This window comes from Salvelinus alpinus, chromosome 8 (genome assembly GCF_045679555.1).
Source record: "Salvelinus alpinus chromosome 8, SLU_Salpinus.1, whole genome shotgun sequence".
In the NCBI taxonomy this organism is placed as follows: Eukaryota; Metazoa; Chordata; class Actinopteri; order Salmoniformes; family Salmonidae; genus Salvelinus; species Salvelinus alpinus.
This window is the reverse complement of record NC_092093.1, coordinates 45367653-45382686: the sequence shown is the minus strand read 5'-3', so window position 1 is coordinate 45382686 and position 15034 is coordinate 45367653. Positions and strand designations below refer to the sequence as shown.

Genomic DNA, 15034 nt, shown 5'->3' with positions numbered 1-15034 from the left:
GCCTGAGGACCAGTGGTAGCAAAATAGCCCCATAACATCAAAGATCAACCACCATATTTTACAGTAGGTTTGAGGTTCTTTTCTGCTCATGCATTGTCATTTCGACACCAAACCTACCACTGGAGCTCTATTTTCATGTCATCCAACAAATGTAAACGCCTGGAGTTTGATAAACGGGATTGGAACCGGTGCTTTGGTAAAATGACCTGAACATAGAGCTCTTTGGCCATGCGCATCAGTGGTGGGGTTGGCGTTGAAATGAGAATGCAAATGCCTTCTCATCACAAGTACCTGGAGAGGATTGCAATCACCACACATCACCAGGTGTGCTCTTATACATTCTGCCTGTGCCTGTCTCAGGGGGAAGCCCTTATTGCCTAGTCTACAGACAAGCCTACTTGCCTTTGTCCTACAGCCTAGTAGTTTTTTTGTCCTAGTACCTCTTGTTGGGAAACAGTGCCTTAATCTATCGCAAGAGTATTCCGGAAGCACCTGCATCAAGGCGCAAAGGAGCCCATTTTTTCTACCGTGGACATATGAACCCAATACATTTCGCTTTGGATATAGGCTGCTGTAGCCATGCAGTGGCACCTCATGCTGTGGGGGAGAAGATGCTGCTTTACAATGGGAGCATGATGTAGGGGTTTCCTCCCGCTATATTGGTTGGATTATGTAGCCTGGGGTAGGCTTGCTGGCTAGTTTATGTTGCACTGTGATTTGGACCTCGTTTTTACTAAGGTGATCCATGCCCCTGTGTTTTTGCTATTGTCAACATGTCCCCAGCATCGGCTGCAACGGCCAGTGAGAGCAGCACCGCTACCGTTCCAGAGGAGGACACAGAAGAGAGCCCCCGCGAGGAGGTGAGAGAAGAGAAAAGCTTTGTTTAGCTTGCGGCTGTACGAGAGCTGCTAAGCGAATCGTCCATTTGGAAAATGGTTCATATTCATATCATAGCTAAATCCCACGTAACCTGAGCCCTATTCCGATTCTGAGATATCGGTTCAATTACCCACTTAAAATGAACGCATTATGCGCTGCATCAGCACATCTGCACCAATCTTGTTTTGAATACGTTTCTTAGGCTACCGTTTATCACTGTAAATCGTATATGGTTTTGACCATATTATTAAATATGTGGTGTAGTTTGACTGTGCAAGTTTCTGTGCGTGTGTGTTTGCGCGTGAGCGTAGGTAAACTACGTGAGTGTGTGCTTGTTTTTCTCTCCCTTCCAGTCAACGAAATGGTCATGTCCCCATGAAATGGTCCCTCTCTGGTGCGTATCAAAATGATTGACAGCCCCCTGTCTGAGGAGATATGACAGGCTATATGCTATTCCTGTCATGGTCTTCCAAGGCAAGGGATTATGAAAGCCCTTTTAATGTTCATTTACACAACCATTTTAACATTTAGGGGAATTTCACAAAAAAGTATTATTTATAATTGTTACAATCAGGCCCTCTTGTTTTTACTGTCATTCTGAATAGGTTTACATCAGGAAACACTCAGTTGTATACAAATGTTTAACTGCTGGCTGGTTATATTCCGATCTGCTTTGTATAGCCAAGGACTGGATGATGATTTAGTAGAAGGGTTTATTATCAGTAGATAGGATGTGTCACTAACCATTTTAATGTGTGCGTATTCATTACCTTACACTCACAGTTCCTATTATCACACTTCTGAATTAAACCTAGGACTGAAGAATTTACATTTCCAATCAAGGTTTAAGTCTTGAGAGGTGCTGATGTTGAGTCCAACTTTTGTTTTTACTCTACATTAGCCTACATTGGCCCAATTATGACTTCTAACCATCAACATGGAAGTTGGGCAAGCAATATCTCTTCCATTAGCCCTTCTATTACACAATAGTTTTTTTTAATGTAACGCAGAACCAGTCTTAACAATATAGAAGTGTCAGCTTGAAAGGAACTCAGTTGGAGGCACTAGATAGAACACACTAATAAGCCATTGCTCGAAATCGTTGAAATACAATGTAGGGTATTGTAGCCAATAAAAATAAGTAATTTAAATGAAATGCCATGTAACAGGAAGTGTGAATGAAAGCCTGTGAACCCAAATAAACCCTAAAATAATCGCTGACTTATCTAACACCCTCACTTTGTGCTTCATCAACACCATTTGTTGAACACACCTCTGGTGAGAATTAGATCACCTGAGAGGATCATCATTGTGGCTGTTTGGAGCTCCTATGCAGAATTCATCAGGGAGGTTTTTGTCTGTCATGCTTAATTGCTGTAACAGCTACAAATATGCGTTGTTAAATTTTTAGAATGATATTACATTACCTCCTAATATCCAGCAAGAAGGCATTAAAACCATCCACACTGCATGTGAAAGAAAATAATTTTAAAAAATGTATATCATTAATTCATGATTCCAGCTGCCTCCACATTGATGATATTTAATTGCTTGGTATTTAACTTAGTTTCACCATTTAAATATTAAGATTCCCGCTGCTTTTTCATTCAGCTTTTCTCAAATTCATCTTAAAATTTCAGAAGCAGTGACTGCAAAATGCGTTCTTAATAAAAAATATTAATCAAGTTACTTTTAGAATTGACTCAACAATGGCTGTACTTGTTTCCCAAACCCTTTTTAAAACTGTGTTGTTGAGGCAAGTGGTCATGGAGAATATACAATATATTGATTTTTGCGATGCATGATATACATCAGACCAAAATAGATAATCAAACGCGGTTCGGCACTGGTGTTGGGAAATTAGGCCTGGCTCGCAGTAAGCATTCCAATTAATCCCAAAGGTGTTCGATGTGGTTGAGGTCAGGGCTCTGTGCGGGCAGTCAAGTTCTTCCACACCGATCTCAACAAACCATTTCTGTATGGACCTCTCTTTGTGCACAGGGGCATTGTCATGCTGAAACAGGAAAGGGCCTTCCCCAAACTGTTGCCACAAAGTTGGAAGCATAGAATCGTCTAGAATGTCATTGTATGCTGCAGCGTTAAGATTTCCCTTCACTGGAACCAAGGAGCCTAAACCATAAAAAACAGCCCCAGACCATTATTCCTCCTCCACCAAACTGGCACTATGCATTCAGGCAGGTAGCATTCTCCTGGCATCCGTCAAACCCAGATTCGGACGTCGGACTGCCAGATGGTGAAGCGTGATTCATCACCCCAGAGAACGGAAACGCTCCAGAGTCCAATGGCGGCAAGCTTTATACCACTCCAGCCGACGCATGGAAACCCATTTCATGAAGCTCCCGACGAACAGTTCCTGTGCTGAAGTTGCTTCCAGAGGCAGTTTGAAACACAGTAGTGAGTGTTGCAAATTAAAAGTCTTACTAAAAAGAAAATGTAGTGTAATATCCACTGTGTTCAAATAGATGTATAACACAACAAGGACCCTTCAAATGCTACTATTAGATGAGTAGGCCTAGGGACACCACACCCACTACAATCAATTATTATCTCATGCCATGTGTCACGCCCTGGCCTTAGTATTCTTTGTTTTCTTTATTATTTTAGTTAGGTCAGGGTGTGACATGGGGAATGTTTGTGTTTTTGTCTAGTCTTGGGTGGTTATATGGTAAAGGGGGTGTTGGGTTTAGTGTATGGGGTTGTGTTTAGTGAATGTGTCTAGGTATGTCTATGGTTGCCTGAGTGGTTCTCAATCAGAGACAGCTGTCTTTCATTTGTCTCTGATTGGGAGCCATATTTAAGGCAGCCATAGGCATTATGCGTTTGTGGGTAATTGTCTATGTCATTGTGTAGTGGTCAGTGTCAGCACCATTTGTTTATATAGCTTCACGGTCGTCAGTTTGTTGTTTTGTTTCGTTCGTTGTTCGTCTCTCTAATAAAAGAGAATGTATTTTTCACTGCGTTTTGGTCCTCTCTTCCAAGTCAAGACGATCGTGACAGAATTACCCACCAAACCAGGACCAAGCAGCGTGAAAGGAGGGAACAGCGATTTGTGGAGGAATGGACCCGGGAAAAGGATGAGTGGAGAACAACCTGGGAAGAGATAGACAGGTGGGCGTGCGATCCAGAGAAAGTGCCGGAGCCTGCCTGGGATTCCCTGGAGCAGTGCGAGGAGGGTTACAGGATTATGGAGTTGGAGAAAGGAGCACGACGGCGCGGTAGGAAGCCCTCGAGGAAACGCCAAACATTTCTTGGGGAGGGGCTCATGGGGAGTGTGGCGAGTTCAGATAGGAGATCTGCGTCAACTTCCCGTGCTACCCGTGAGGACCCTAAGAAAGAACCTGAGCCAGTCGGGCTGATTTTGGAGGTGAGCAATGGGAATGATACAGAGACTGTTAAGGATTTATTGGGGAGTTTGGAGGAGAGTGAAACGTCTGCCAAGCTATGTTGGTGCGTGAGGCACAAAATCCACCCGACAGAGCGTGTGCGGGAAGTGATGTTACCTGAGTCAGCTCTCCATGCTCGTCCTGAGGTGCGTGCTAACCGTCTGGGAATGACAGTCCCACGAACCAGGCCTCCTGTACGCCTCCCTAGTCCTGCACCTCCTGTAGCAGCCCCACGTACTAACTCTCCTGTGGCAGCCACTCGTACCAGTCCTCCAGTTCCGGCACCACGTACCAAGCCTCCTGTGCGTCTCCAGAGCCCTGTGCGCCCTGTTCCTGCTCCCCGCACTAGCCTTCAGGTGCGTGTCCCCAGCCCGGTACCACCAGTTCCGGCACCACGCACTAGGCCTAATGTGTGTCTCCAGAGTCCAGTACGTCCTGTTCCTCCTCCCCGCACTAGCCCTGAGATGCGTGTCCCCAGCTCGGTACCACCAGTTCCGGCACCACGCACTAGGCCTAATGTGCGTCTCCAGGGTCCAGTATGCCCTGTTCCTCCTCCCCGCACTAGCCCTGAGATGCGTGTCCCCAGCCCGGTACCACCAGTTCCGGCACCACGCACTAGGCCTAATGTGCGTCTCCAGGTTCCAGTATGCCCTGTTCCTCCTCCCCGCACTAGCCCTGAGATGCGTGTCCCCAGCCCGGTACCACCAGTTCCGGCACCACGCACTAGGCCTAATGTGCGTCTCCAGGGTCCAGTATGCCCTGTTCCTCCTCCCCGCACTAGCCCTGAGATGCGTGTCCCCAGCCCGGTACCACCAGTTCCGGCACCACGCACTAGGCCTAATATGCGTCTCCAGGTTCCAGTATGCCCTGTTCCTCCTCCCCGCACTAGCCCTGAGATGCGTGTCCCCAGCCCGGTACCACCAGTTCCGGCACCACGCACTAGGCCTAATGTGCGTCTCCAGGGTCCAGTATGCCCTGTTCCTTCTCCCCGCACTAGCCCTGAGATGCGTGTCCCCAGCCCGGTACCACCAGTTCCGGCACCACGCACTAGGCCTAATGTGCGTCTCCAGGGTCCAGTATGCCCTGTTCCTTCTCCCCGCACTAGCCCTGAGATGCGTGTCCCCAGCCCGGTACCACCAGTTCCGGCACCACGCACCAGGCCTACAGTGCGCCTCTGCCGTCTGCCCAGCGGCGCCTGAACTGCCCGTCTGCCCAACGCCGTCTGAGCTGTCCGTCTGCCAAACGCCGCCTGAACTGCCCGTCTGTCCTGAGCCTTCAAAGCCGCCCGTCTGTCCTGAGCCTTCAAAACTGCCCGTCTGCCCAACGCTGTCTGAGATGTCCGTCTGCCAAGCGCCGCCAGAACTGCCCGTCTGTCCTGAGCCTTCAAAGCCGCCCGTCTGTCCTGAGCCTTCAAAGCCGCCCGTCTGTCCTGAGCCTTCAAAGCCGCCCGTCTGTACTGACCCTTCAAAGCCGCCCGTCTGTCCTGAGCCTTCAAAGCCGCCCGTCTGTCCTGAGCCTTCAGAGCCGTCCGCCAGACAGGAGCCGCTAGAGCCGTCCGCCAGACAGGAGCCGCCAGAGCCTTCCGCCAGACAGGAGCCGCCAGACAGGAGCAGCCAGAGCCATCCGCCAGACAGGAGCAGCCAGAGCCGTCCGCCAGACAGGAGCAGCCAGAGCCATCCGCCAGACAGGAGCAGCCAGAGCCATCCGCCAGACAGGAGCAGCCAGAGCCATCCGCCAGACAGGAGCAGCCAGAGCCTTCCGTCAGACAGGAGCAGCCAGAGCCGCCAGCCAGCCATGAGCAGCCAGAGCCGCCAGCCAGCCATGAGCAGCCAGAGCCGCCAGCCGGCCATGAGCAGCCAGAGCCGCCAGCCGGCCATGAGCAGCCAGAGCCGCCAGCCGGCCATGAGCAGCCAGAGTCGCCAGCCGGCCATGAGCAGCCAGAGTCGCCAGCCGGCCATGAGCAGCCAGAGTCGCCAGCCGGCCATGAGCAGCCAGAGTCGCCAGCCGGCCATGAGCAGCCAGAGTCGCCAGCCGGCCATGAGCAGCCAGAGTCGCCAGCCGGCCATGAGCAGCCAGAGTCGCCAGCCAGCCATGAGCAGCCAGAGTCGCCAGCCAGCCATGAGCAGCCAGCCAGCCAGCCATGAGCAGCCAGCCAGCCATGAGCAGCCAGCGCAGCCAGCCATGAGCAGCCAGCCAGCCATGAGCAGCCATGAGCAGCCAGCCAGCCATGAGCAGCCATGAGCAGCCAGCCAGCCATGAGCAGCCATGAGCCGCCAGCCAGCCATGAGCAGCCAAGAGTCGCCAGCCAGCCATGAGCAGCCAGCCAGCCATGAGCAGCCAGCCAGCCATGAGCAGCCAGAGTCGCCAGCCAGCCATGAGCAGCCAGAGTCGCCAGCCAGCCATGAGCAGCCAGAGTCGCCAGCCAGCCATGAGCAGCCAGAGCCGCCAGCCAGCCATGAGCAGCCAGAGTCGCCAGCCAGCCATGAGCCGCCAGTCAGCCAGGATCTGCCAGAACCGCCAGTCAGCCAGGATCTGCCAGAGCCGCCAGCCAGCCAGGATCTTCCAGAGCCGTCAGTCAGCCAGGATCTACCAGAGACACCAAAGCTGGTATTGACAATGGTGGAGTGGGGGTCACGTCCCGCACCCGAGCCGCCGCCATAGGAAGGCCCACCCCGGACCCTCCCCTTCCGTGTTAGGTTTTGCGGCCGGAGTCCGCACCTTTGGGGGGGGGGGGGTACTGTCACGCCCTGGCCTTAGTATTCTTTGTTTTCTTTATTTTAGTTAGGTCAGGGTGTGACATGGGGAATGTTTGTGTTTTTGTCTAGTCTTGGGTGGTTATATGGTAAAGGGGGTGTTGGGTTTAGTGTATGGGGTTGTGTTTAGTGAATGTGTCTAGGTATGTCTATGGTTGCCTGAGTGGTTCTCAATCAGAGACAGCTGTCTTTCATTTGTCTCTGATTGGGAGCCATATTTAAGGCAGCCATAGGCATTATGCGTTTGTGGGTAATTGTCTATGTCATTGTGTAGTGGTCAGTGTCAGCACCATTTGTTTATATAGCTTCACGGCCGTCAGTTTGTTGTTTTGTTTCGTTCGTTGTTCGTCTCTCTAATAAAAGAGAATGTATTTTTCACACGCTGCGTTTTGGTCCTCTCTTCCAAGTCAAGACGATCGTGACACCATGCTGCTGTAGTGCATATTATTTTATTGTCAATTCAGAATGAGGGCACAACAGGGGCTGGAATGCAACAGGGGCTGGAAAGTGTGTCATGTTCGATTGATTACGGTGCTATCCGATGCCAGTGAATAACTAATATTCCATTGTGGTAGCGTTATCAGCAGAAGGGGGGATATCAGTGCTAAGCCCTCTGCCCTGTGGGGTGTTTTGTTGACAGGGGACCATGTCACGTGACAAGGTAAGGGGAGGATAATTATGGAGTGCTGTCAGGTGTTGTAAAAACCTGAAATACAGTTTGGTGAAACCTGTATTTAAATCCCCAAAAAGGTTGTCTATACAGTATTATTGACATGCAATAGAACCATGGAAATAATGATATAAAGTGAACACAATGCCTCCTCTTCCTAGCTGTTTGCAGTGTCCTGCCCTCCTTGTGTACGGTACTGTTCAGTTCAGGTCCTTCTAATCACCCCAAACAACCACAAACAGGTGTCCCAAATTACCCCAAACAACCACAAATAACCCCAAACAGTTACCCCAAAGACCCACAAACAACCCTAAACAGGTACCCCAAACAACCACAAACAACTCCTAACAGGTACCCCCAAACAAGTACCCCAAACAACCACAAACAACCCCAAACAGGTATCCCAAACAACTACAAACAACCCCAAACAGGTACCCCATACAACCTTAAACAACAAGAAGCATTCAGCCCCCTGGTCTGCGAACCTCAGAACGCAACCACAAACAACCCCAAACAGATACCCCAAACAACCCCACAAACAACTCCAAACAGGTGCCCCAAACAGGTACCCCAGACAACCCCAAAGAACTACAAACAACCCCCAAAAGGTACCCCAAACAACTAAAAACAACCCCAAACAAACCCAAGCAAGTACCCCAAACAGGTACCTCAAACAACCTTAAACAACAAGAAGCATTCAGCCCCCTGGTCTGCGAACCTCAGAACGCAACCACAAACAACCCCAAACAGATACCCCAAACAACCCCACAAACAACTCCAAACAGGTGCCCCAAACAGGTACCCCAGACAACCCCAAAGAACTACAAACAACCCCCAAAAGGTACCCCAAACAACTAAAAACAACCCCAAACAAACCCAAGCAAGTACCCCAAACAGGTACCTCAAACAAACTTAAATAACCCACAAACAACCACAAGCAACCCCAAACAGGTACCCGAAACAACCAAACAGGTACCCCAAACAACCACGAACAACCCCAAACAGGTACCCCAAAGAGGTACCCCAAAACAGGTACCGCAAACAACCCCAAACTGGTACCCCAAACAAACCCAAATAACGAGAAGCATCCAGCTGTAGATTATGCGTGATGATGCCGCCTGGTCTGCAAACCTCAAAGCGCAACCACAAACAGGTACCCCAAACAGATACCCCAAACAAGTAACCTAAACAACCCCAAACAACCCAAAGCAGATACCCAACACGACCACAAACAATCCCAAACAAACCCAAACAACAAGAAGCATCCAGCTGTAGATTATGCATGCTGATGCCGCCTGGTCTGTGAACCTCAAAGCGCAAACACAAACAACCCCAAACAGGTACCCCAAACAACCATAAACAACCACAAACAGGTACCCCAAAGACCCACAAACAACTCCAAAGAGGTACCTCAAACAGGTACCCTAAACAACTACACACAACCCGAAACAGGTACCCTAAACAACGAGAAGCATCCAGCTGCAGATGTCTCCTGGTCCACACTAGCTCTGGCCCATGACATAGCTAGTAGCCCTGGTCTAGCTTAGGTCCCCTCTAACTGACTCTGGGTTGTTTGGGTTTGTTTGCAGTGATTAGTAGGACCTTTCAGTTGTAATGAATTCATCCTCTGCCAAAAGTACCACCATCTTTCCCCACCATGTTGGCGACGATGTCCAGTGAGCCTCCTGTACTATACACGATTAGGTCAATCAATCTTTGCCCCTTGTGTGATGACTGATAAGCAAATGTATGAATGAACTGCGCTATAATCCATCCATCCTGGGGCTTTTTCCATCCCATAAGGCGTGACCAGCTTCTGATGCAGGCACTCAGGCTTGCAGTGCCCTTGGGTGGAAAAGATGCCACCAGCTTCATGGTGTCTGGATGAAATTACTGCAGGATGTAATTGGGATGGTTTGCTCTTTTAACAGTTCACAATTTTGGAATACTATTCCAATCCTTAAAGTGTTTTAGATATCCATTTGAATACATACCATTTATATTATGAAATATAATTATGTAGCTAATACAGCTCATTTCACTTTTATTATGGTAGTCTTTACTGTATATTTGATCAGAAGACCCCTATATCCACATATGCCATTAACCGGGAGGGTTTCACATTCACTTGAAGTTACTGGTAGTATGTGAGGTTCTTGTATGTCATGGCGACATTCAGTGTTTTCTCAATGACCTGAAATGGAAATGGGAAGATTCTCTTGAAGAGGTTAATCATGTGAAAGTTCAGATGAAGTGTGTGAGCCGTTTGATCATAACAAACTAAAGATATGAGCAAGCAGCTCTTTGGCGAATGTCAAATAATTTGTATTCCTTGTTTGTCATTATAACTAAGATTCAATGGTGGTTATTGGTGAGAAGCCGGTGGATTAGGATGGAGTGACTAGGAGGGCTTCAGACACTTCTATGTATAGCCGCGGGAAGTAGGGGTGCCGAGGGTGCTGCAGCACCCCGTGAAAAATCTGGGAAAAATCTGTAAAAAAATATCTATATTTCTTAATAAATTTCGTTTTTTCTCACAAAAGTAGTGCACTGGGCCTTTACTTATTCCTGTATTAGGGGAGTGATATAGCCGTCTGATGCTCGGGCAATTTTTTTTTATATTTTTTTTTACATTTAGTTTTTTCACAAAAGTAGTGCACTGGAACTTCTTTAGTAGTCCTGTACTAGCGGACCGATGTAGCCGTCTATAGTGCGTGATTTTATTTTTCTCCCGCACTACAGATTCTCAGCACCCCCAACATTTACCCTTATCTCCCAGCACATGGACACAATACGACCGTTTTCTAATGTTGAATTGTACCTTACATGGTGAAAACTATACATTGATTTCATTGTATATCCCACCAAGAGAAAATCTTTTTTTTAGATAGTATTCCAGCTATATTAGATCAAATCCAGACAGGAATAATTATTTTAGCAGGTGACCTAAATCATACATAAAAAAAGTTTAGGGAGCCTCTAAAGAGGCTTAAAAATGTCATCTCTACAGGTAATGTAACAGGACACCTGGAGATTACTATTCCCAACTACAAAAAAAACAATTCATTTTTTTCTCAAAGTAAGAAAAGCTATAAAAAATGTACAACATTTTTATTTCCAAAAAATGCCCTCAACAATTTACTGGATTCAAAAATTCATGATATAGTGATATCGGATCATTTTCCGTTATCGTGCTTATTTACACCAATAGAAAATACACTTAGCAACAGAATTCGGAGCGTCTGTATTAACTAAGTAAATTACATTTTTTTAACCTTTGTCATTACAAATGTAGACGTAGAAGATAGAGAAAACCGACACCTGATATAATCTGGGATGTCTTTAAGGCGTACATTAGGGGAATGATAATCTCATACTCAGCAAAAGATACATCTGATTTAGAAATTAACATCAACTAAAAATACATCTCTTACAAAATTCTATAAAAATCATTAGAAGGTCATTTAATTTTTATTTTATCTTTATTTTACCTTCATTTAACCAGGTAGGCTAGTTGAGAACAAGTTCTCATTTGCAACTGCGACCTGGCCAATATAAAGCAAAGCAGTGTGACACAGACAACAACACAGAGTTACACATGGAGTAAACAATAAACAAGCCAATAACACAATAAACAAGTCAATGACACAGTAGAAAAAAGAAAGTGTGCAAAAGGCATGAGGAGGTAGGCAATAAATAGGCCATAGGAGCAAATAATTACAATTTAGCAGATTAACACTGGAGTGATAAATGAGCAGATGATGATGTGCAAGTAGAGATACTGGTGTGCAAAAGAGCTGAAAAGTAAATAAAATAAAAACAGTATGGGGGTGAGGTAGGTAGATTGGGTGGGCTATTTACAGATGGACTATGTACAGCTGCAGCGATCGGTTAGCTGCTCAGATAGTTGATGTTTAAAGTTGGTGAGGGAAATAAAAGTCTCCAACTTCAGCGATTTTTGCAATTCGTTCCAGTCACTGGCAGCAGAGAACTGGAAGGAAAGGCAGCCAAATTAGGTGTTGGCTTTGGGGATGATCAGTGAGATATACCTGCTGGAACGTGTGCTACGGTGGGTGTTGTTATCGTGACCAGTGAGCTGAGATAAGGCGGAGCTTTACCTAGCATAGACTTATAGATGACCTGGAGCCAGTGGGTCTGGCGATGAATATGTAGCGAGGGCCAGCCGACTAGAGCATACAGGTCGCAGTGGTGGGTGGTATGAGGTGATTTGGTAACAAAACGGATGGCACTGTGATAGACTGCATCCAGTTTGCTGAGTAGAGTATTGGAAGCAATTTTGTAGATGACATCGCCAAAGTCGAGAATCGGTATGATAGTCAGTTTTACTAGGGTAAGTTTGGCGGCGTGAGTGAAGGAGGCTTTGTTGCGAAAAAGAAAGCCGATTCTAGATTTGATTTTGGATTGGAGATGCTTAATATGAGTCTGGAAGGAGAGTTTACAGTCTAGCCAGACACCTAGGTATTTATAGTTGTCCACATATTCTAGGTCGGAACCGTCAAGGGTGGTGATGCTAGTCGGGCGGGCGGGTGCGGGCAGCGAACGGTTGAAAAGCATGCATTTGGTTTTACTAGCGTTTAAGAGCAGTTGGAGGCCACGGAAGGAGTGTTGTATGGCATTGAAGCTCGTTTGAGGGCTAGTTAGCACAGTGTCCAAGGAAGGGCCAAAAGTATACAGAATGGTGCCGTCTGCGTAGAGGTGGATCAGGGAATATATATCATTGATATATACAGAGAAAAGAGTCGGCCCGAGAATTGAACCCTGTGGTACCCCCAAAACCAAGGCTATTGAGTCTGCCGATAAGAATACGGTGATTGACAGAGTCGAAAGCCTTGGCCAGATCGATGAAGACAGCTGCACAGTACTGTCTTTTATCGATGGCGGTTATGATATCGTTTAGAACTTGAGCGTGGCTGAGGTGCACCCGTGACCGGCTCGGAAGCCAGATTGCACAGCGGAGAAGGTACGGTGGGATTCGAAATGGTCAGTGATCTGTTTATTAACTTAGATAGGCAGGGCAGGATGGATATAGGTCTGTAGCAGTTTGGGTCTAGGGTGAATCTTTGAAGAGGGGGATGACCGCGGCAGCTTTCCAATCTTTAGGGATCTCAGGCGATACGAAATAGAGGTTGAACAGGCTGGTAATAGGGGTTGCAACAATGGCGGCGGATAGTTTTAGAAAGAGAGGGTCCAGATTGTCTAGCCCAGCTGATTTGTACGGGTCCAGGTTTTGCAGCTCTTTCAGAACATCTGCTATCTGGATTTGGGTGAAGGAGAAGCTGGGGAGGTTTGGGCGAGTAGCTGCGGAGGGGGCGTAGCTGTTGGCCGGGGTTGGAGTAGCCAGGAGGAAGGCATGGCCAGCCGTTGAGAAATGCTTATTGAAATGTTCGATTATCATGGATTTATCAGTGGTGACCGTGTTACCTAGCCTCAGTGCATTGGGCAGCTGGGAGGAGGTGATCTTGTTCTCCATGGACTTTACAGTGTCCCAAAACCTTTTGGAGTTAGAGCTACAGGATGCGAATTTCTGCTTGAAAAAGCTATCCTTTGCTTTCCTGACTGACTGTGTGTATTGGTTCCTGACTTCCCTGAACAGTTGCATATCGCGGGGACTATTCGATGCTATTGCAGTCCGCCACAGGATGTTAATGTGCTGGTCAAGGGCAGTCAGGTCTGGAGTGAACCAAGGGCTAAAGCTGTTCTTAGTTCTGCATTTTTTGAACGGAGCATGCTTATCTAAGATGGTGAGGAAATTACTTTTAAAGAATGACCAGGCATCCTCGACTGACGGGATGAGGTCAATATCCTTCCAGGATACCCGGGCCAGGTCGATTAGAAAGGCCTGCTCGCAGAAGTGTTTTAGGGAGCGTTTGACAGTGATGAGGGGTGGTCGTTTGACCGCGGACCCATAGCGGAAACAGGCAATGAGGCAGTGATCGCTGAGATCCTGATTGAAAACAGCGGAGGTGTATTTGGAGGGCAAGTTGGTCAGGATAATGTCTATGAGGGTGCCCATATTTACGGATTTAGGGTTGTACCTGGTGGGTTCTTTGATGATTTGTGTGAGATTGAGGGCATATAGCTTAGATTGTAGGACTGCCGGGGTGTTAAGCATATCCCAGTTTAGGTCACCTAACAGAACGAACTCTGAAGCTAGATGGGGGGCGATCAATTCACAAATGGTGTCCAGGGCACAGCTGGGAGCGGAGGAGGGTCGATAGCAACAGTGAGAGACTTATTTCTGGAGAGGTTAATTTTTAAAATTAGAAGTTCAAACTGTTTGGGTATAGACCTGGAAAGCATGACAGACCTTTGCAGGCTATCTCTGCAGTATATTGCAACTCCTCCCCCTTTGGCAGTTCTATCTTGGCGGAAAATGTTGTAGTTGGGTATGGAAATCTCAGAATTGTTGGTGGCCTTCCTAAGCCAGGATTCAGACACGGCAAGGAAATCAGGGTTGGCGGAGTGTGCTAAAGCAGTGAGTAAAACAAACTTAGGGAGGAGGCTTCTGATGTTGACATGCATGAAACCAAGGCTTTTTTGATCACAGAAGTCAACAAATGAGGGTGCCTGAGGACACGCAGGGCCTGGGTTTACCTCCACATCACCCGAGGAACAGAGGAGGAATAGGATGAGGGTACGGCTAAAGGCTATCAAAACTGGTCGCCTAGAGCGTTGGGGACAAAGAATAAAAGAAGCAGATTTCTGGGCGTGGTAGAATAGATTCAGGGCATAATGTGCAGCCAGGGGTATGGTGGGGTGCGGGTACAGCGGAGGTAAGCCCAGGCACTGAGTGATGATAAGAGAGGTTGTATCTCTGGATAAGCTGGTTATAATGGGTGAGGTCACCGCATGTGTGGGAGGTGGGACAAAGGAGGTATCAAAGGTATAATGAGTGGAACTAGGGGCTCCATTGTAAACTAAAACAATGATAACTAACCTAAACAACAGGCATATTGACATATGAGAGAGACATACAGCGAGGCATAAAGTAATCACAGGTGTTGATTTGGAGAGCTAGCTAAGACAACAACGGGTAAGACAACAACAGCTAATCAGCTAAAACAACAACAGGTAAAATGGCTATGAATGGGCAGAGATGGTCGGTTAACTACACACAGGGCCTGAGTTCGCGGCTCGGCGACAGATAAACAAAAATAAATAAACAGAATGGAGTACTGTGATTAATGGACAGTCCAGCAGGCATCAGCTATGTAGCCAAGTGATCATAGGGTCCAGGGGGCAGCAATAGAAGGAACAGGGAAGCCGCGGAGTAGTCGCTACTACGCTAGCACGCGGGCGACACAGCG

General features: G+C 47.6%; 1 protein-coding gene across 1 annotated transcript in view; it reads left to right on the top strand.

The window, feature by feature from the left end:
- The first annotated feature begins 312 nt into the window (after window positions 1–312).
- Window positions 313–15034, top strand: part of LOC139583210 (transmembrane protein 151B-like) — a 32461-nt gene continuing 17739 nt past the window's right edge. Inside the window, exon 1 of the mRNA XM_071414043.1 lies at window positions 313–860. Coding sequence (XP_071270144.1) covers window positions 774–860 — 87 coding nt within the window. The 5' untranslated portion in view covers window positions 313–773. The remainder of the gene's footprint in view (window positions 861–15034) is intronic.